Raw genomic sequence first — 19,863 nt, forward strand, 5'->3', positions numbered from 1 at the left:
TGCTCCTGACAATGTTACGGCCGATATTAGCGCGCAACCCAGTACCGGCTTCAGGACTTCAAAGTTCATCTACTGGCGTCGCGAAGTGGTGCGCAGCTGTTTTGCGGCGTGCCAGACAACAGCCTTCAGAACCTCGCTACGCTCCGCCACGTTCGATCATTCCGCGGTCTAATATCTCCAAATCGAACCACGGTGTAAACTGTAATGCGCTTTCTTCTGACTGTGGAGCGAAGTCTCGAAGATGATTTATTTTTACCCGTTGGAACTCGCTTTAACTGGGCTACCTATCATTTTTTGGGATAAAGATGGAATTATTGAAAAGATTCCGCAGCAGATTTCCCATGTGTCGCCCCATTCTCGGAGGTGGCGTTGTTCCCCTTCCCCCGCCGTGAGAATTCCTTATTCCGTGGACCACGCAATTCCAACCAAGGACGAGAGTAGGTAAGTTCCAGTTGAGTCTTTCCAGTGGGGATATCTTGCAATTTTTATTGACGGATTTCTGAAATAAACAGAGCAGGAAACGCAACAAATCTGCATCTGCTTGAAAAAGATTGATTATTGAAGCAAATATTGTCGATTAAAGGATTTTTCGTCTGGCCTCGACAGTGAATTCGCAGTAGCCTAAACTAAAAAACGAAGTAATTTGCGTTGCAGAAAAAAATATCGCTTGTGCACGCAGGAAAAATAGGGAGAACTATTTTCCAGCGCTTTTCTGTGTAATGAAAATGAGGGTTTATTAAATGTATTTATTAGGCAACGATGTTGGTGCAGTAATTCGAACAGATAAAATTGTACGGGAAAAGTGAATTACAGCCGTTCTTGGACACAGGCTGTTAGCCTGTTACCCAGAGAATTTTCCAAACGATCAGCCATTTTTATTTACCAGGAAATTTCGTGTCGGTTGTAAAGGATTAATGGAACGGGGACAGAAAGTAGAATTTACAGGACAAATTAAAAGGGTAACAGGCTTAGCAGCTCTTCGGTTTCGCAAGAGCAGCTTGCGAGTCCGCCCAGAGAGGGCTGCTTGGTGAATGCCGGCCAGTTGGCGCGCGGTCATTCTTGTCGGCTGCAAAAAAATACTGTTGAATTAAATTTACACCACGATTTTTTGCAGTTATAAAAATACGTACGTACTGCGATTTCCGAAATTCAATAAATAAAATTCCCGAGTGTAAAACGTGGAAATTACAGTGAAAATCTGAAGAAGACCAGAAAGCCTAAATTGTCGAAAGCATATCGGAGAAGAAATGTTATTATTCTACTTGGAAGTTAAACTGGAAAACGAAATGAAAAGATATAAATAGAAATCTAGTTGAAGGAAGAACTGACTGGTCGGCCGTTGGAAAATGCGTCTTAAGAGCGCCTCCACAACGACGCCCACATCGAGAGGAAAGGACTGGACGTCCTTCCCGGCCAAGAACACCGGGAGCGCGTCCAAGACCTTGGCCCGTTTCCCCGAGCGTCGGTCGTCCCCGCGGACGACCAGCAGCGCGTTGAAGAACTGGCAGAACGCCGGAAGTAGCGCGCGCCGGCACTCCGCTAACAATCAGCGGAAGAGCGGACTCGGGATGACGGCCCGGACGCCCTCGAGTTCTGGCGGATACCGGGCTGCGTGCAGCGCTGGCTTGACCAGTCCGACACACAGCCGGCTGCATCACGCGCAGGATCGCCGGGATGACGGGACCCGGGACCCGCTGGATGACGGTGCCCTGCAATTCGATGAGAGGTCAATTGTACGCAATTAAATGAACTAATATATGAATGTATTCACTGATATTTCCGTTAAAGCCAGAATAAATTAAAAAAATACGCTAAACTGATGGAATTAATTGAATTTAATTGAAACAGATACCACAGTGACCGACGAATACCCATTTTTAGAAGGGGAGTTGCACTTTACAGTAAATTAAATTAATTTTAATCAGTTAGTCACTAACTGATTAAAATTAATTGATCTCCACTAACTGTTAGTGGAGATTGATGATCAGTAGTGGCTCAACTGGACGGAAAGACCATCCGCAGATGATCGATGCGCTGCCTCGCTGGATTTGTGCGCTGATCCGGTGCTGCAAAAAACTCTGCGGCTGGCGTTGTGCCTGTTTTCTGCGGGATCACCTTGGAGAGGACACCGACCAGCCCGCTCCATCTGCTCCGCATGCTCCACACCTCCCAGAGGCTGAGTCCCAGCCCTGCGGGGCCGACCCGTCATCCTGGGGACCTGGACGCGATGCATGCCGCGATATTCCTCGGTTTTGCTCCGCTCATCTAGCGCTGCCGCTGCTTCCTTCGGCACGAGTGGAAGGCGGGGCGATGAACGGCAAGGCCATATGGTGTTGCGGCAGGGTTGGTTAGAGAAAGAATTAGATTTTTAAATAGAAATTTTATTTTTTCTAGTGAGTGAGTGTCAGAATTATTGCTTGATCATCGTGCAGCGGCGCAGCGCGGTGAACAGTGGGTGATGGGCCGCCTGCAGCCTTTGCGGATGGGACGGCCGCCCAGGGGGTCGGTTCACGGCGCCTTTGGTCCATCCTTCGTTGCAGCTGCAGTTTGCACAAGCTACGCGTGCGTTAATTTTAATTTGCAATTTTACACTTGATAAATCAGCCGAAATTAAGGCCCATAACAGGCTTATGCCTGTTATGGGCTGATTAATTACCGCAAATAATCTAAATTTTCTAAATCAGTTAACTAAGCCTCTATTTACTGTTTGTGATTTCTCTGCTGTATGATAAAAATCTAATCATCATTATCAGGTTATCGTTTATCTGCTGGCCGCCGCTGCGATGTCTCCGGGCTTTAAAACAGGCACTGTTTGCCTTTCACCGACATGCCTTTGGTGGTTGATGCTTCTTCTTCTGCCGCAGCTTCATTTGTCCGCCGGATGCCCTCCTCAGCAGGCAACGCCAACCAACTGTGAGTACTGCGTAATTATCCACAGGGAAAATAGCTTTTCTCCTGGATTGCGGCGAGCGGTGCAATGGTTATCCTGCTCGGAACACGTTCCCTGAAAACAGGCTCTCCGATTGCGCAACTGCGCCGGGTTTCAGGCTCACATCTGTGCCGGTTTTCTGCGCGCTATGCGTCGTGTTAATTCAGCTGTCCAGTTGAAGATTTCTGATTTTCAAAATTATTACGAGGCCGGTGTGTCGAAAATAATAATGATAGAAAAATTGTTTATTATTTTTTCATGGAATTTCTGGTTTATTTCACACGAAATCATGCGTCGCTCGGCGTGGAGAGCGGGACGGAGCTCTTTCTCTCTGAATTCCGTACTCGGAAAAAAGGGAGATTTTCTGGGAATTTTAGATTCAGGGAAACTCTTTCTTTACATGCGTGCCACTGGACGATTTGCCTTGATAGATGATTTTTCGAAATATTTTCCACGTTGGCTAACTTTTCTCTCATAAAATCAGGGCTAAAAAGGGTATAAAAATTTCGAAAAAAACCCAGCAATAATTTCCAGTCGCCTGAATGCCCGATAATAAAATCTGTCTGCATTAATAAAGGAGTTGGCCACTGTAGTTCGATAAAATAATAATAATTAATAATAAGAATGTTAATAAAAAATTAATTAAAATACGATCGTATCCAGAAATTGTCTCCACAAAAATGTTTGTGGAGTTTTGCTGTATCTGGTTAATTTTCTGCTGTACCGACCTGTCGCAGACTGATAATGTTGAATCCTTGAATTAATCGTTAAATCTTGCAGATTAAATTCAATTCGGATATAAATGAATAAATTAAAAATTAATTCGGAAAAATCGCCGTGAAATTTGAAATGCTGAAAATGTTCATGGCGTCGTCGACGTCACGTCGGCAAGTCTCGGGAGGAAAAATTCGCGCCGTATTCCAGCGGTGTAAGAGAAGAGTCATACCGGGCTGTCGGTGAAATTAGCGGTGCACCGGTATCAGAAATATTAGTACAAATTATTAGGAAATAATAATTCGTACGAAAGCGTATTTTTCGGTAAAAATATTTCCATTTATTCGGCTTTATTGTAAGATTTTTTGGCTCGAACGCGCATTAAGAAGGGAGACACGAGCGTCGGAGATTACCGATTGCACTCGGTGTAATGTTCATAGAAATCAGTTTCTTTTACTTGGAGTTTTCAGGCATTTGTTTGTTGTATGGTGCAGTCGATGCGTAGCGCGGGGAAATTGTCTAACGGCACCGCTGAAGTCGGTGCGATTTTACCACGGTTTCATCGCATCGCACCGTTAACGTTCTCCGTGTTTTCCCTGGCGAAAAAGCCGGTTGCATGGACCCCCCGCTCCCGACGCAACGCGCGTAAAACGCACGGGTGATTTCGTTCGAGTTGGCCTGTGCTTCGGTAGAAAGCACTTTCCTATCGAAAGCAATTGAAATCACCAAAGATTATAAGCTGGGAATTTACACTAAAGGAAAATCCGCGGCTTCCGCCGCTTGACAGAACTGCAGCCACCCGGTGGGGCAGCGTAACGCCTTTTTTGGCGTGCAAACTCTCCCAAATTCCCCTTTTACTTCCTTTTGGATTTTCGTTGTAAAATGCACATGGCTTTACCTGCAATTCGTCCTTTGAAAAAATGCAGGATAAAGCTTGAGAAGCGATTTAATGTTTCAAGTGCGCTGCGTCGTAGCAAACTAATGCGAACATAGTCCATCCGCCCCAACGGCCGGCGCATATTACGGGCCCAGTTGGCTAACGTTGCTCCGAATCCTCACGAAATATGCGTGTTTCCACCGAACCAAGGCTTTGGCCTTTCTAAACTGTAAAATCAATTTCCGAAACTGTAAATATTTATTCTAACAATGTTAACTGTTTAGTCTCGTTTGATAGACAATTTACTAAGCTACCGAAATCTAATAAAAATCCGATATGTTCTTGAATAAACTAAACCGGGCTCATTTACAATGGTGCAGACTGAAAACGGGTTTTCGTATCCCAGCTCGCAAAAGGTAGAATCCGTGCCATTTGTTTCGTGTACGGACAATTTAATTAAATGTTTTTAGCAGTTGCATCTAGAAAACGGCATCTGCTTTCAGTGGAATAAAAGTTGTTGACATGCTGAATGCCCTGGATGAGTTATGCAGCCAGCGCACTTTGTGACTTTCTCAAAACATGCCCGTTTTTATTTGAATTTGTTAGTATTTCTCATTATAATTTTCGGCTGAATGACAGGAGACAACAGAAACTGTCGGTTTATATTTTTAATGATAGTTAGCACATTGTTCTTTCAGGAACAAGATTCCGCTAGACAAGTTTCTAAAGCGGTGGTCAGAAATACTCTGCCCAAAATGTTGCTTGCGGATTTCACGAGAATTACTCGTGCGCAGTTTGAGTTATCCCGTGTACTGGTCAAACAAGGCCATACTGCAGTTCTTCATATTACAGAAAACTAGAAAGATCCCTCTACCCAAAATAGTAATGTCAGATACGTACTTTAAACCAATTTCCAGGGTAGCAGGGTTATTTAATTTATCAATGGGCAACGGCCACCCAACGTGTTCCGAATGCAATAACCAGAATGATTAAAATTTTAACTGACTCACCTGTTGTTAGTGGAGGAAATGCTGGCGGAGGCCATGCTGCACAGCCGACAGGACGACCGCATCGTACTGACTAAGCTGGTGCCGAGCGACTACGTGACGGACAGCGTCATCTACCGACCGCGCTTGGGGGAGGACGCGACGTTCAATTGCATCGTTCCCGCTGACGTCGACTGGCGCGAGGTGGCCTGGCTGCACGAGGGGTGGCCCGTCTTCGAAGGAGGAGAGCCGCAGCCGTTGCCAGCGAGGGTCTCCACGGGACAGACCTACAACTTCACTCGCCTTAACGACACCTTGATCCTCATCGTCCGCAACGTCACCATGGGTTCCGGGGGCTCCGTGCAGTGCGTCATCGATCCCGTCAATGACCTCGCCTTCCTCGCCCACCGCCGTGCTCTGGCACGGTACGTGCTGCTGCCGCTGATCACGCGCCGCAGCGAGGTCTTCGCGGCCCCCGCGGAGACCAACGTCACCGCCACCGAGGGAGAGGCCGTCACGGTGCAGTGGAGCATCCGGCTGCCCCTCCCGCAGAGCGTTCTGCAGAATCTGCCCAACCACCTGATGTGGCTGCATCAGGGCCGCATCCTCCGCGGTCCCTGGGAAGCGCCTTACGGTTTGCCGCTGCCTGCCGGGGCGGGACCGCGTGCCGTCGAGGCGTACTACATCCGGTCTATCAGCGACCCCGGACGGCTGATGCACGTGCGATTGCTCTTCCGCAGCGTGAAAATGACCGATGGCGGATCGGTCCAGTGCTGGTTCCGGCCGCACGAGGGCGTGCATGAGTGGATCGTGGACACGAAGACGCTGCTGGTTATTCCCAGTAACAGCACGTGAAACCCGCATGCAGTTAATGGGATCGATTACTTGTTGTTGTCGATAGCTCTGTTCAGCGGATCAAGTGCATCTCTTCTCTATATATTAATAGAATAAGCCTTACGAAAATTCCCTTTTGTGAACGATAGGCTTTCCTGTCTGCATATTGTTCGATAGCTCTAAGAATGAAGATTTGTCATCACAAACCAGTTTGCAAAGAAAAAGATACGTTTAAAAGAAAACTTTTAAAAATCGTCAACATAAAAAGTCTATGGGAAAAGCTAAGAATCCACCACTGCTAAACCGACCACTCCACCACTGGCTCCAACACGCCTTTTTCCCAGTTACGCTGCAGCTGGATGGATGTTCATGTTCCATAACGGACAATATTCCGTCGCCCTGAGTTTGCAGTAACTTTGTACATTTCTTATCAAAATTTAGTTTAAGAAAACAAAACTGGACGAAACTGGTCGAGAAGATTCTACGAGTGTCAAGTGTGGAAATGAGAGTCTGTTTTCAAGTAGCTGCCCTCTGCAGTTGTTTAGAAAGTCGTCGCGTAGCTATACTGTAAGTGCCTTCAAGGGCGGGCGCGGTTGTCTTTTTAGTTGAACTGCCAGCGATTTCCGTCAAAGACATTAAAAACATTAATTTGCGCCTGGACTTAGATACGCCGGCTTTCTACGCGTTAAGTCTTGGAATGGTTTGGCCTATGAACCGGTCTTTCCATTTCTGTTGTTACAGTCGATCAAACAGAAGAACGCCACTCATCAAAGAAAACGTGAATTAGAACGGTTACAACGAATGCCTTGAGAATTTAGTGGAAAGACTGCTTTGTCTGTGAATTCGCAGATACTCCTCAATATTGTAATGATTGGGTAAAGGCTAACTAAATACGACGATTTTAAACGGGTGAAAATTCACGGTAACTGTCATCAAGCTACAAACTGTACAACAAAATTAAGCAAGTGCTGTAAACTATTTTCTAGCTTCGCTTCGGTCTTTTAGTGCTAGCTACAGCGGTGCACTTCCCTAGTTTTACAAAAAATGGACAAGAAACTGGCACATCGTATGACAACAGCTTAAACGATATGCCTTTGCGTGTACTTCGACTTGTCTGAAGTTCTGAACAACGGATCAATTATGCTGCTTTAAATAGCGGATGCACCACCCACCGCATGTGGCGAGTAATATGAGGAAATATGCTGGCCGCATCGTCGGGTAATCAGCCTCCGTTGTCCAAAGCTGCTATGCGGTAAATTTTCACCGTTGCTGTAGACGGTTTGGAACCGAATTATATCCAGCCGATATCTTAAAAAGTAGAGATGAAAATTCCGGAACGCTTTGATGCCAAACACGTGTTGGGATGGGCTGTTTCGTGTTTGACAGTGTCTGATACGACATTTCTCCCGATAGCGGCCTCATTTTTACTCGAAAGTACCATTTCTCAATTATTGTGTAGACTGTAACTATATCAACCAGTTGTGCACGCGCAGGCTTGCAAGTTTAGGTTACACGGAAGTTCAATAATGGTGGGGCATATCTAACCGGCACGGAGGCAGGGATACTGGCCGTAAGGATGCCTCATGACGCCGGCTTAGCCGGTACAGTATCGGTGCCCCGAAATAAATTATCAACCACCGATTAACTTTTATAACGTACATTGACAAATGGTTGCTGTCATCCCCTTTACTTTGACAGAATAATCATCTCCTTTGACTGTTGTCACTCCTTACCAGTGAGTTAGCTATCGTCGCTATCTTTCGACATACCTATTCTTATAATTTTGCCACGCAAGCAAAGCTTATTGACTCCTCATGCATCGCTAAGATCCGGTTTGATTTCATTTTTCTGACTACACTGCTTAAAATCTACAGGATTTTTTTTTACTAATGAGTTCCGCCGCGAATGCGATTTCAAAACGTTCATAATTATAAACATCCTTACTGCCACGCGCCGGCGCGCCGAAACAAATTCCGGCGTTCTCGCTTTCGGTTGATCTCAACACTTTTTTAATCAGTGGGGTCGACAGAGGTGGTATCGAGCGTTTCGATGGCAGCGCCAAGTCATAAAGAAGGCAAATTCGTCTTGCTTTCCATTGAACTACACCGATTTAAACTCAAAATGTGCGGCAGTAACCGGCTGCTGCGCTATCACCCGAAAAAGTTTAAAAACTCAGACACGTCAAATAACTCAGCTATCTACCCGAACTTCATGAAACTTTCCAGTATGATAAAACCACATAAGAAGGGCATTCTGAACCAATATGATGATGTTATCCTAAAAAATGAAGATGCAGTGAATTTTCAAATATTTTAAACTCGTATAACTCGGTGAATTTTCTTCCGACCACCTTTGTTTTGGTTCAGAATGTGTATCGAATTTACTCCATAAGATGCAATTGTCAAACTTAAGATCGGAGAAAACGCTAAGTTATATGATCCATTTTTGTAACTTAGAGAAAATTGATTTTTTTGTGTAGGGCCAGATAGGCCGGAGAGCAAACTTATTCTTGGTGCGACTCCTGTGTATCCTGTTGTGTCCTGGTCGGCTGGTCTCATCAGGTCACGTACTATTCAGCTGAGCAGGAATGGCTCTCTGACACTGACTTGTGAGTCAAGCGCAAGTGGGGAATGGTGATGCAGGGCAATAAATCTCATTGTTCTACCTGGTCATTTGTGCTTCTATTGCGGATCAGATGCGAAAGCATCTGATCCGCAATACCAGCAGCAGGTACCCGTGAATGGATCCTATCTCTTACTGTATTCGCATCTTCAACTGTAAGCCTCCTGTTCTCGGAAAAGATCCTGCCAACCTTCGAGGCTCAGTGGTGATCGTGCTTTAGGTTTATCTTCGTAATCAAACCTGTTTTTCCTCTATCCGCGCTGCTACGGTTAAGGTGGCACAGAATTCGACCCTTCGCATGTGTTGGAACGGTCTTGTTAGTAGCATTAAACAGTGTCGGTGTTCAGACAGATCTATTGTACCGTTGCATACCGAGTTCCAGACAATCGATCCAATTTTGTAGCGATAGTGCTCACAGAATGCCCAAGTTAGGACATTAAGTGGTTCTATGGGGATTGTACCAACAGACTAGGACACAAGCACGTGAACACATAGAACCATAATGGAACCCATAGAACCTCCATAGAACCACCATAGAACCACTATGGAACCAGTTACATAACGAACAGCTGGAATGCTCCCACACTGCCCCTTCTTTCCCGGCTCCAATAGAACCACATAGAACCACCATAGAACCTCCATAGAACCACCATAGAACCACTATGGAGCCAGTTACATAACGAACAGCCGGCATGCTCCCACACTGCCCCTTCTTTTCCGGCTCCCATAGAACAACATAGAACCACCATAGAACCTCCATAGAACTACCATAGAACCACAATGGAACCAGGTAAATAACGAACAGCCGGCATGCTATTATATCGTTTTGTTTTTATTTTTCCAGTGTATTTTTTTCTTGCGGATGAAAGCAGCCAACACCGTTCCTAAACTCCGTCAAAACCCGTGTAAACCCACAGAAATCACCTGTGCACCCAGCTAACACTCGTGTTTTACATAATACTCGTTCACGCAGCCATAATGTTAAGTTAATTCACCACGCCACGAGCCATCGGTTCCCGCTACTTCTGTTTGCAGCGCGCACTTGTGAAACATTTAATATGTATTATTTATTAGACGCAGTGGGGTACTCAAATACTTTGACCCGCCATTTCGTCGACTAAAATTCGTCGACCGTTACTTCGTCGACACAATGTCGACCCGTCACGAGGTCGAACCAGTGTTAACTACACCATCTCACCAGGGCACGGTCAGAGGCGCCCCATCAGAAAATTTTCTTTGTTTGTTTGAATCGAAAACAGAAAAAGTTCTGGGAATACTTGAAAACTATTTTTATCGGCAATTATCTAGTGGGTTTGCTAAAAGCAAATTTAAATTTGTAATGCAAATCGTATGTATTGTCATTGTGATGTGGTCACCCTGGTCATACTAGTGAAAATTTATGTTCCAACGCCCGGCCACTGCGTTACCTGCTATCACTGCACACTTGACTAATTACCAGGATTTATTAACTAGTTATCAAGAAAATATGCAGGTGCACAAACCTGAGCCGGATAGATAGATTTGAAAAGTCGCGGTGCGTAGTCGGAAACAACAAAAAAAATTTGGTTTCACTGTATTCAGCTTACCTATATTTTTGTTGTTCTGCCTCCTGAATTATCTCTTGGATGCCGGCATTACGTTTGCATACTTACTCCTTAACCTCATTGTTAATGCTTTACTGATTCACCAGTACTGGCACATATTGTTATGAAGTGTTCATGTACGGCACGCGTACCGCAATCGCAGTCAGGTTCCGAGTGTAAAGCCGGTGATTCTTTGGTTGTCAGATTGCTTACATGGGAAACACAGCCAGAAGATCCATCGCGGACAGAGGATCTATTCGCAGAATAAGGCCTTGGAATTGGTTATGCAGGATGACGGAAATCTGGTGCTGTACAGTCGGAAAGACCTGAGACCACTCTGGGCTTCCAACACGCACGGTAAGAATTGAACACATTTGCGTCGCATCCCACAGCAGTAACAACCAGGCCGCTTAGAGTTTGTATATGGAATTTGTATTGATGTCCATTGATATGTTGTTTGTTATACCGAGAATTATATGTAGTTTATATTGGTTGCTACTACAAATAATAGAACGTTGAACGGTTCTTAATAAAATATCGTCATGGATTTGCGTTGCGGCTTTGTGGACAGTGCAGTGCCAAAAGTAGAACTATGCCTTATTTTTAAATTTTATAAGTTTATAAGCCTTAGTTTTTTAGTTTATAAGCCTTAATTTTATAAGCCTTAGTTTTTTATAACTAGCGGCGAAATTTAATTTTCAGAAAATTTCGCCGGTATTCGATTTGATCGGATTGTGTTGATTTCTGTATTCTTCTGTGTTGCGCCATGCAGGCAGTACCTAATTTTTTAGAGCTCGATAAGTACAAACATTTACATCTGAAGCGAGACATTTAGAAATATAAAATTTAGGATAGAAGTCGAAACTGAAGCTTTTACCAGAACGATAACAGCATTTTTAATGGGAATACGTACCTAGCTATAGTACTTCCACTCCAATACATTCGCAACGTACATATACTGCACATTTTGTTTTTTGGCCACGCCCACTGGACCATTGCCAATAAAAATAGTTTTCGAGGTATTGCCAGTACTTCCTCTGCCTTCAAATAAAAAAATAAAAATTTTCTGAGGGAAGTTTCTGACCGTGCCCAGATCATTTTTCTGGTTTTCCTAGTATTATTTAGGTTTTCTTAGATTTCCATAGATTTTCTTGGTTTTCTTAGTTTTCATAGGTCTTTCAGGTTCTTATGTTTTTTAGTTTGCTTAGGTTTTCTTAAGTTTCTAAGGTTTTCTTCCCGTCGCATTCGTGTACTAAGGTAAGTGTTAAGAAGGGATCACGCTCAAACATGGATTAACGAAACGACTTGGAGTGCATTTTACTTAAACTTGGACGTTCGTTAGGTTCTCTGATATTGTGTTCTCATGAATATTTTCTTATTTTTTGTGCTAAACTTGTGTTTCTGATGTTTGTTTGTTATTTAATTCTTGTGTTATTCGCATGTTATTCTTATGTTACTCTTATGTTATCTTATGTTTTCAATTCTTATCTTTCTTTCTGCATTCTTATCCTTCTTTTTTTTGTTCAGTTAATTATATAACTTAAGAACAACATAACTAGAAAAATTCACTGATGGGTCCATTGTGAGACCGGAGCTCAACGCTTGGCAGGGCATATTTCTTGAGTTTCGAAAATTTTGGAAACGCATTTTATCGTTCCTTAGTCTTATCATTCCTAGTCTAAAATTGTTTCATGGCAAAAAACCAGATAACTATCTGCAGTTCTGTAAAGATACAAACATACTCGTACGTTCCGCTACAGCGCAGTACAGCTTTTTCCAGTGATTAGTGATTACTCATGTACTATGTTTCTGATTTCCCTACCATTCTAGCAGCTGAAGATGTTTTCATTTGTCAACCGGCATAAATTAAACGCAATAAATTAATCCCAAGGTAGCACTGCAAAATTGTTTTTACTAGTTCTTAAGTAAAGATTCTTTTGTCTGAGCAAGACTTAGAAGTTTGCATTGCTATAATTACGCAAGAAGCCTATATTGCATTGGTCAGTATGGCGCCCTTGAGTTTAGCTTGGTACTTAATCTCCCGAGAAAAGGTAAAAAACAAAATAATGTAAAACAAAATAAGTAATACAAAACGTCTCCTGTAAACACCATATTTTACGGTCACATGATTAGCACCACAACGGCTTGTGTCCCGTTGAGCATTTAAGGTGACCTGCCTGTGAAAACCAATTTTTACTTCCTTATATGACATCATTTTTTGCTTCCTTTTATGGTGTCATTTTATTTCCGTAACCGCAAAACAGACAGTTGTTATTTAAGCCTAAATTATAGGACCGGCGCTGCGCTCCGTTCGAGAATTGCGTAACAAAACCTAAGAAAAGTATACGAACTTTTGAGTCTGTAATCATTATACATTGAAAATGGGTGTTGTTTTCATTGAATTGCGCAAAACATGTACGACTACTTTTGATAACTAATTCTAAGAATAAAGAAGGTAGCATGCCGACTGAGACTATGTACGTGGTTCCATTGTGGTTCTATGGTGGTTTTATGGAAGTTCTATGGTGGTTCTACGTGGTTCTATGGGAGCCGGAAAAGAAGGGGCAGTGTGGGGCATGCCGGCACCTCGTTATTTACCTGGTTCCATTGTGGTTCTATGGTGGTTCTATGGAAGTTCTATGGTGGGAGCCGGAAAAGAAGGGGCAGTGTGGGGCATGCCGGCACCTCGTTATTTACCTGGTTCCATTGTGGTTCTATGGTGGTTCTATGGAAGTTCTATGGTGGGAGCCGGAAAAGAAGGGGCAGTGTGGGGCATGCCGGCTGATCGTTATTTACCTGGTTCCATTGTGGTTCTATGGTGGTTCTATGGAAGTTCTATGGTGGGAGCCGGAAAAGAAGGGGCAGTGTGGGGCATGCCGGCTGATCGTTATTTACCTGGTTCCATTGTGGTTCTGTGTTGGTTCTATGGAGGTTCTATGGTGGTTCTATGTGGTTCTATGGGAGCCGGAAAAGAAGGGGCAGTGTGGGAGCATGCCGGCTGTTCGTTATGTACTTGGTTCCATTGTGGTTCTATGGTGGTTCTATGGAGGTTCTATGGTGGTTCTATGTGGTTCTATGGGCTTCGGAAAAGAAGAGGCAATGTGGGAGCATGCCGAATGTTTGTCATGTACCTGGTTCCATTGCATTTTTATGGTGGTTTCATGGAGGTTCTATGGTGGTTCCAGCTGCATGGAACCAGTAATCCACTAATGTCCTAACTTGGACATTCTCTCATAGTGCTTGTGCAAGTTGTGCATATCGACCCAGACCGTCGGAATAAATAATATTTATTGTACAGTCTTGTTTTCTTTAATTATTAAGTTATTATAATAAAAATTTATTGTAATCTCACAGTGTCATTACAATAATGTGAATATTCTTGGATTTCTTCCTCTTATTGTTAGCGTTGAAGTAAGCAAATAATTCGAAAGTCTTTAGATACCAGACTAGCGGCAAATAAGCTTGAAAAACAGTATAATGGGCATTATCAAACGTTTCTACTTGGCATTGAGCGACTGGCCAGGCGCTAGTGTTCATATGTTCGCCGGGAATTCCAAGCAGACAACCGATTTCCGCACAAAAAAAGCTGTAACTGAGCGGCCATTAGGCAACAAGCGACAATGGAATAGCGTCTAATATCGTAGGGCAAAGAACACTGACAGTTGGCATAATCGCACTCGCAAATCGCATTCCCAGTATCTAGTATCCACTCGTATTACAAATTACCGGCCCTGCTGCGTGTTCTTCATGGAACAACCATCAGCTGTGTAGTCTGGACAATCCACTCATGGGTGTCCCGGTACGGACGGAACAGACACTGCACGTATCCGGCATCGGCCTGAGTGACCCGTTCGAGATAATACGTATATCTCAGTAGCTGACTGGGATTGTTGGTAGCAAGGTCCAGCTGGAAACTGGCATTGGCCTGTCGGACCTGTTCACGTTCGGTGGTACCGGCCGACCTTAACCCTCCATATGGTCCCTCCGTGGGACCTTTGAGGATGCGCCCATTATGGCGCCACATAATATGTTGCTGAATACTTCTGTAGATATTGTCATCCAGTGGCAAGTGGATACTGCATGACAATGTGAAACGATCACCTTCGGTCACGCTCTGGTAGGGAGGGACGGACGCAGCGAAGACGTCGCTAGATCTCGTGAGCTGCGGTACCAACAGGTAGCGCCGCAGAACGCGACGCTGACCAGTATGGGCGGGATCGGACGGTTCCATGATGCATTGCACCACGCCTCCGGAACGCATCGAGACGTGGCGAATAAGAAGATCGTATGTATCTGTATGGTATCCGGGCTCCAGCCTGTACCACTGTCCCCAATCGTCTTCGAATTCTCGTGGTGACCCCTCTTTACTCGAATTATAAACGATCCGGTCTTGCAACTGCCAGTACACGGTGTGCCGATAGTTGACGGCCGGTGCGGTACACCGCAATAGTACGTCATCTCCCGGGAGCGGTCGCAACACTTTGCTGTCCGGCACATCGTGCGCAAGGGGCAAGCGCGTCAAGGCAATGACGTCTTCTCCGCGGTTACGCCAGCGCATGGCCTCTGTCACCATGTCGTTAACTATCAAAAGAGCCCGTAAAGATTTCATCTGACACCTTCGTATGTTCTCAACTTTTCATTCCGGAAATTAAATTTCATAAACGATTGTGATAACTGTTTCTCTACTAGACTCACATGTGGAAAGTTGTTACGTCGTTGTCGAAGAATGTGGTTGTTTGTAACGCACAAAGGTGACCTATCAGACCTATCAGCTTATTGTGACCATGTACTTTATCCAGTGTACTCCACCAGCACTCTTGCAGCAACCGCATTCCCCTTTTGGATTTGTAAATTTTGTATCATGCAAGTCCGTGTAAGGCGCACCATGTTCTGAGGTCACCGCGAGCGCTGAGGGAGTCCCCTAGCCTGTGTCAATCCCCAAAAGACACCTTCTAGTTCTACTTTGTAGATCGCTCAACAGTTTTTGAAAGGGTACGCGCAAGAATATTTGGCCTGGCCCAGTTTTAATAGGTAAGTTACAGGCCCCCGAAAAATTATCACCACCCCAACCCCTAATATCCCGCTGGGCCCCTCTTTACCATGTCAAACGATTGCAGTTACGACACTGTTGGATTCGTAATGGAAAGCTATAGTAGAAAAGAATTAAAAAAACAATCTGGCGTACACGACTTTGTATTGTGCTGCAAATGTCCGAACTTGGCGCGACACCCTTGTATTTGCCAGAACAGGAGCAGCGGACGGAGGTGGTTATAATTTCTAACGATGCTCTATCAAAAACCACAAAACTACGATAACCACCAACTAAAATTAATAATTTTGCTTTTGGTGTACACTGTACTGATGGCCTTCTGCCGTGACCTAAGAGCTGGATTTTCCCGGTGCTCCTGATGCGCAGCTGCAGCTTAGTTTATTCGGCGTTACGGCGGCGCCTATCGCGAGGGACCGCCGGGTCATTGTCTGCCGCAGACCGTCGGCATTCACACCGACCGGCGAACGTTGCAGCCACCTGCGAAATAACCGGCGCCCATAATGATCGTTGCCCGGCGCCCCCTACCGCAGTACCGCTCCCGCTCGATTCAACGGTAGACGACGTATTTTCCCGAATATTAACGCCACTCCACTGTCGATATGCGTGCGATCAATTACTTTTCTCGATTGTGCCGTGAAATCTCCAACAATTTAATCCACAGAATCGGCGCTACATTTTTTTTTGCGTTGGAAAATAACTGCAAAATTCTGGCACGATGTGATAGTAATTTTTGGAAATTTGAAAGACATTTTGGAAATTAGTTTAAAGTAAAATAAAACTGGAAATTGCATGGAAAAATGGAAAATTCTTTTGAAATTATTAACGGTTTGAGAACTACAATAAAATTAAACTAATTCAGGGAGTATCTTGAAAAGTACGCACGGATTGTAGACGTAGCTCCGGTAGCTAAAGTAGTCACTAAAATAACAACTGCAGTAAATTAACGAAATAAATTAATTTCTCGTCCAATAAATTCTTGTTATAGTAATTTAATTTCGTCGTAAGAAATTAATTTCAACGCCGGTTGGACTAATACGTGCTGACTGTGTTTTTCCTATTTCAAAATGAATGCTGCTCGTTTGGATAAAAAGGTAACGGGAATCTACGTATGATAATTGATAGCTACTGTGATAAAATGAATCTGGTTTGCTCTTATATACGCGTAAATATAGTTAATCTTGCCAGTAAAGGTGAGGAACAGAATTGCCACTTTAGTTAGTCTAACCAAAGTCACCGGAGGCGCAAATAATAATATTATTAGATTTATTTTTGATATGGGCACTTACGACTGGCTGACGATGACCCGGAACGCGGCATACATCCAGCCGCAGTTTGCAGCATAATTACTAATCCCAATATGCACGGGCACAGCATCGTCTCTTTCTACGATTATTACGATAAAATTAAATTGCTTACTTAATAATTATTGCGTGAAAATAGTCAATCTATACATTCGTCTATATCAGGCGCGAAGCAATTCCAACGTTGAAATCCCTCGTCAGAAATATCATATAGTTTAATAACATTTTTTGAATTAGCCTTAGATATTACAGATTACCTCCTTTTTTATATAAAACTTACGAATATGAAACATTTAGATATGGATATCAGATACCATTTTGTATTTATTTCGGCATGTTTCACATAACTAGTTTTACACAAAAAAACTAACATCCGAGACATACTTTTTCATGAAAACACCAACATAATTATGTAAAAAAATCGAATTGGATAATGCGCTAGAAGCATAAACGGAAAACTGACAAGAGCGATAGAAATTGCAGAAGAGCCAGCATGGACAGCATTAGCGACTACTAAATGCATAACAAGTTAATCATCGCCACGATGGCAAGGACAATCATGGACGTCGACATCCACGCACTTCCCGGTGAATTCGCGTCTTGCAAGGGATCTGGAGAGCAATACTTCATCTGCCCTGCAAAACATATAAATTGTGAACCATCAGCATGGTTATTTTACTTACAATATGATATTTTCAGATGCACAACAATTGCACTCAAGTGAACTACTTTACTTGAACGCAATAGATGCTGCATTCCAGATCTACTGCATTCAAGGACGGTCATTTGTTATAGAAAAGCGCTGCAAGTTAGGACTTTTAATGCACCAGCAGCAAAATTGCTGTGCATGTCGACATGCAGTTTTCAAACAAAAAATCTTAAATTAAAAATCTGTGTTTTCGTTAACGGAGCATTTGGCTAATGAATAAAGCGAATGGAAAAATCGACACTTTGACATAAACATTTTGTATTGTTTTAGAACCAACTGCAATGGTCAGGACAGTGCAGCAACAACGCATTAAATTCATTTATTATTTTTTAAAAATTTATTATTTGACAAACATTCAGAAAAACGGCAAAAACAAGTTAGGGAGACCTCATATACGCACCACCAATTACGCACTGACTGCCGCTTTAGAAACAGGCATGTCGACATGCAAATAAGCGATAAGAAAGACATATGCATGTCCACAAGCAAATAAACAATAAAAAAGGCTTAAATCAACTCAAATTTTAGTACGTTAAACTTGTCCCTGCTGCATTTTGAAATACCTAAAAAAAACGTCCTTAGCAAAAAATCTAGTTTCTGCTCGCTTCCTATGTTTAAGGTATTAAAAAGGACTAATATTCCCTTGAATCGAAATTCGTTGTATAGTTTGGTAGCTGGAAAATAGCGCTTTACTTCACAATTGCATTACCTGTTGCTTTGCTGCATGTCCTCATGATCATGATCATGCACATTTGTCCATCTAAGCAGAGCCTCCCAAGGATCTGGAAATAAAAACGCACACAATAATTTGACACGTGCTATCTTTATGACTTTTAAATTGGAAATTTTTCGATTATCTCTTACCCTAGAACTGGTCCAAAATTGCTGTGGGTCCTCGCAGCATTGCAGACTGTGTCGAATGTTGCACTTTATCCATTAGCATGCCGTGCGTGACATTGCCACATAAACCACTGTCACGCATAAATATGAACACTAGCAGTGTTTTTTAAATGTTTTAAAATAAAACTTGGCTGTCGACAGCCATAAAACAAAAAACGTCAATGATTCAAACAAAATACCAGAAACCATTTCAAAAGCACAGATAAAAAAGTCGAGAATTGCCATTACCAAAACTGGCTGTCAAAATCAGCTTGGGCGCAACGGCTCTGAACGTGAACTTGCGGTGAACACTGAAACTGCCATGCAGCCAATTAGAAGCACCATGAAAGTAGTCTACAGTGAGCGTAGTCGGCAGCAAAATGCAGCCACCACGTGGGCAGTGTCAGGTATTTTGTCGTTAACGTTTTGCCTCCAACCAGGTAAACTGGAGCAGTTTGTTTTTTGTTTCGAAGGACTTTTGCTTCTTTTTGCGATTTTTGCTTTTGAGGATAATTCTTGTCGGTCGACCAATCATGTCCTTGCACAGAAACTATGCCTTTGATAACTGATTACTTAACAAGGTTCTGCAGAAAAGCTTTGATGCTCTATAACGGCGACACATGGATCAAAATCGCTTTTTAGGTTATGTGGCGAGGCGAGGCGATCAATGTCGGTCGACCGGCAAAGCTTTCGCTTTAGCTGCAATATCTTACATTGTTATTTGCAATGAACCAGAACCGCGACGGTGTCGGGACTGTTGGCAATTAACATGGGCGGTCGTAGTGCTGATCTTGGAATTTGGCTGGTTTATTTTTTTATTTTTCTGGAATTGTTTCTTGCTAAGCGAGATACTGTTTACTTACATGACGGTCGACCGACAAAGCTTTTGTTCTTTTGTTCTTCTTGTATTGCGTTTGCTTCTGTTTAACGTTTTGGCTAAACAGTTGCGAAGACGCGGGTACGAGTTTGGAATAAATTTTGTAACTTCGATACGTTTTCGTATTGATATAAATTATTACATAAGATCTGCTGCCAAAATCATGCCGTCGGCACATTTTATGATAAACGGCTTAACATTTGAGGTATGTTGATACAGTTTAGAACAAACTTTTTGACGAGGGAATCCAGTCGGCAGTGTATGTTAAAATCAACCAGAAAACGGCTACAGTGCTTTGAGTATTAATTTATTAGTTACTGCGATGCAGCATGCAACTAACCGGCACCCGGCGTTTCATAACACAACACGTACAACTGTTATAAAATACGTGGGAAAATTGTTTGGCGTAAGTACTCGTATGCTGTATCTGTTGACGATGGTCTGATGTGTTTTTATTTATAAATTGTGGCGGTGAGGGTTAGTCTAGCTATTTCGGTGTAAA

At 43.3% G+C, this 19,863-nt stretch overlaps 1 protein-coding gene and 1 long non-coding RNA gene across 12 annotated transcripts; one reads left to right on the plus strand and one right to left on the minus strand.

Moving 5' to 3' along the window:
• Positions 1-194: 194 nt before the first annotated feature.
• On the plus strand, positions 195-6,677 carry LOC129598294 (uncharacterized). 11 transcript variants are annotated; one of them, XM_055496508.1, is made up of 5 exons: positions 195-441; positions 1,313-1,726; positions 1,989-2,343; positions 2,754-2,913; positions 5,541-6,677. In XM_055496508.1, exons 2-5 carry the CDS (start codon positions 1,347-1,349, stop codon positions 6,359-6,361), a joined length of 1,716 nt encoding a protein of 571 aa, XP_055352483.1. In that variant the 5' UTR covers positions 195-441; positions 1,313-1,346; the 3' UTR covers positions 6,362-6,677. The 11 variants fall into 11 exon arrangements, with proteins under 11 accessions (XP_055352483.1, XP_055356921.1, XP_055357585.1 ...); XM_055500946.1 differs by having other exon boundaries at positions 1,992-2,343; XM_055501610.1 differs by lacking the exon at positions 1,989-2,343 and having other exon boundaries at positions 2,754-2,805; positions 2,865-2,913.
• Positions 6,678-17,130: 10,453 nt separating this feature from the next.
• On the minus strand, positions 17,131-18,901 carry LOC129580966 (uncharacterized). The gene is made up of 3 exons (XR_008689409.1): positions 18,470-18,901; positions 18,315-18,387; positions 17,131-17,531 (listed from the first exon to the last, which is right to left on the minus strand). It is a non-coding gene; the product is annotated as an uncharacterized LOC129580966 (long non-coding RNA).
• Positions 18,902-19,863: the final 962 nt, after the last annotated feature.

This window comes from Paramacrobiotus metropolitanus, unplaced genomic scaffold, assembly GCF_019649055.1.
Source record: "Paramacrobiotus metropolitanus isolate TYO unplaced genomic scaffold, Prichtersi_v1.0 Parri_scaffold0000001, whole genome shotgun sequence".
Taxonomy (NCBI): domain Eukaryota; kingdom Metazoa; phylum Tardigrada; class Eutardigrada; order Parachela; family Macrobiotidae; genus Paramacrobiotus; species Paramacrobiotus metropolitanus.

What these genes read in the sequence shown, in the direction of transcription:
- LOC129598294 (XM_055496508.1), top strand. Translation starts at nt 1,347, where the DNA reads ATGCGTCTTAAGAGCGCCTCCACAACGACGCCCACATCGAGAGGAAAG. An exon ending in GCCCTGCAATTCGATGAGAG is followed by an intron (nt 1,727 to 1,988) that starts GTCAATTGTACG and finishes ATTGATGATCAG; the next exon opens with TAGTGGCTCAACTGGACGGA. An exon ending in CCATATGGTGTTGCGGCAGG is followed by an intron (nt 2,344 to 2,753) that starts GTTGGTTAGAGA and finishes CATCATTATCAG; the next exon opens with GTTATCGTTTATCTGCTGGC.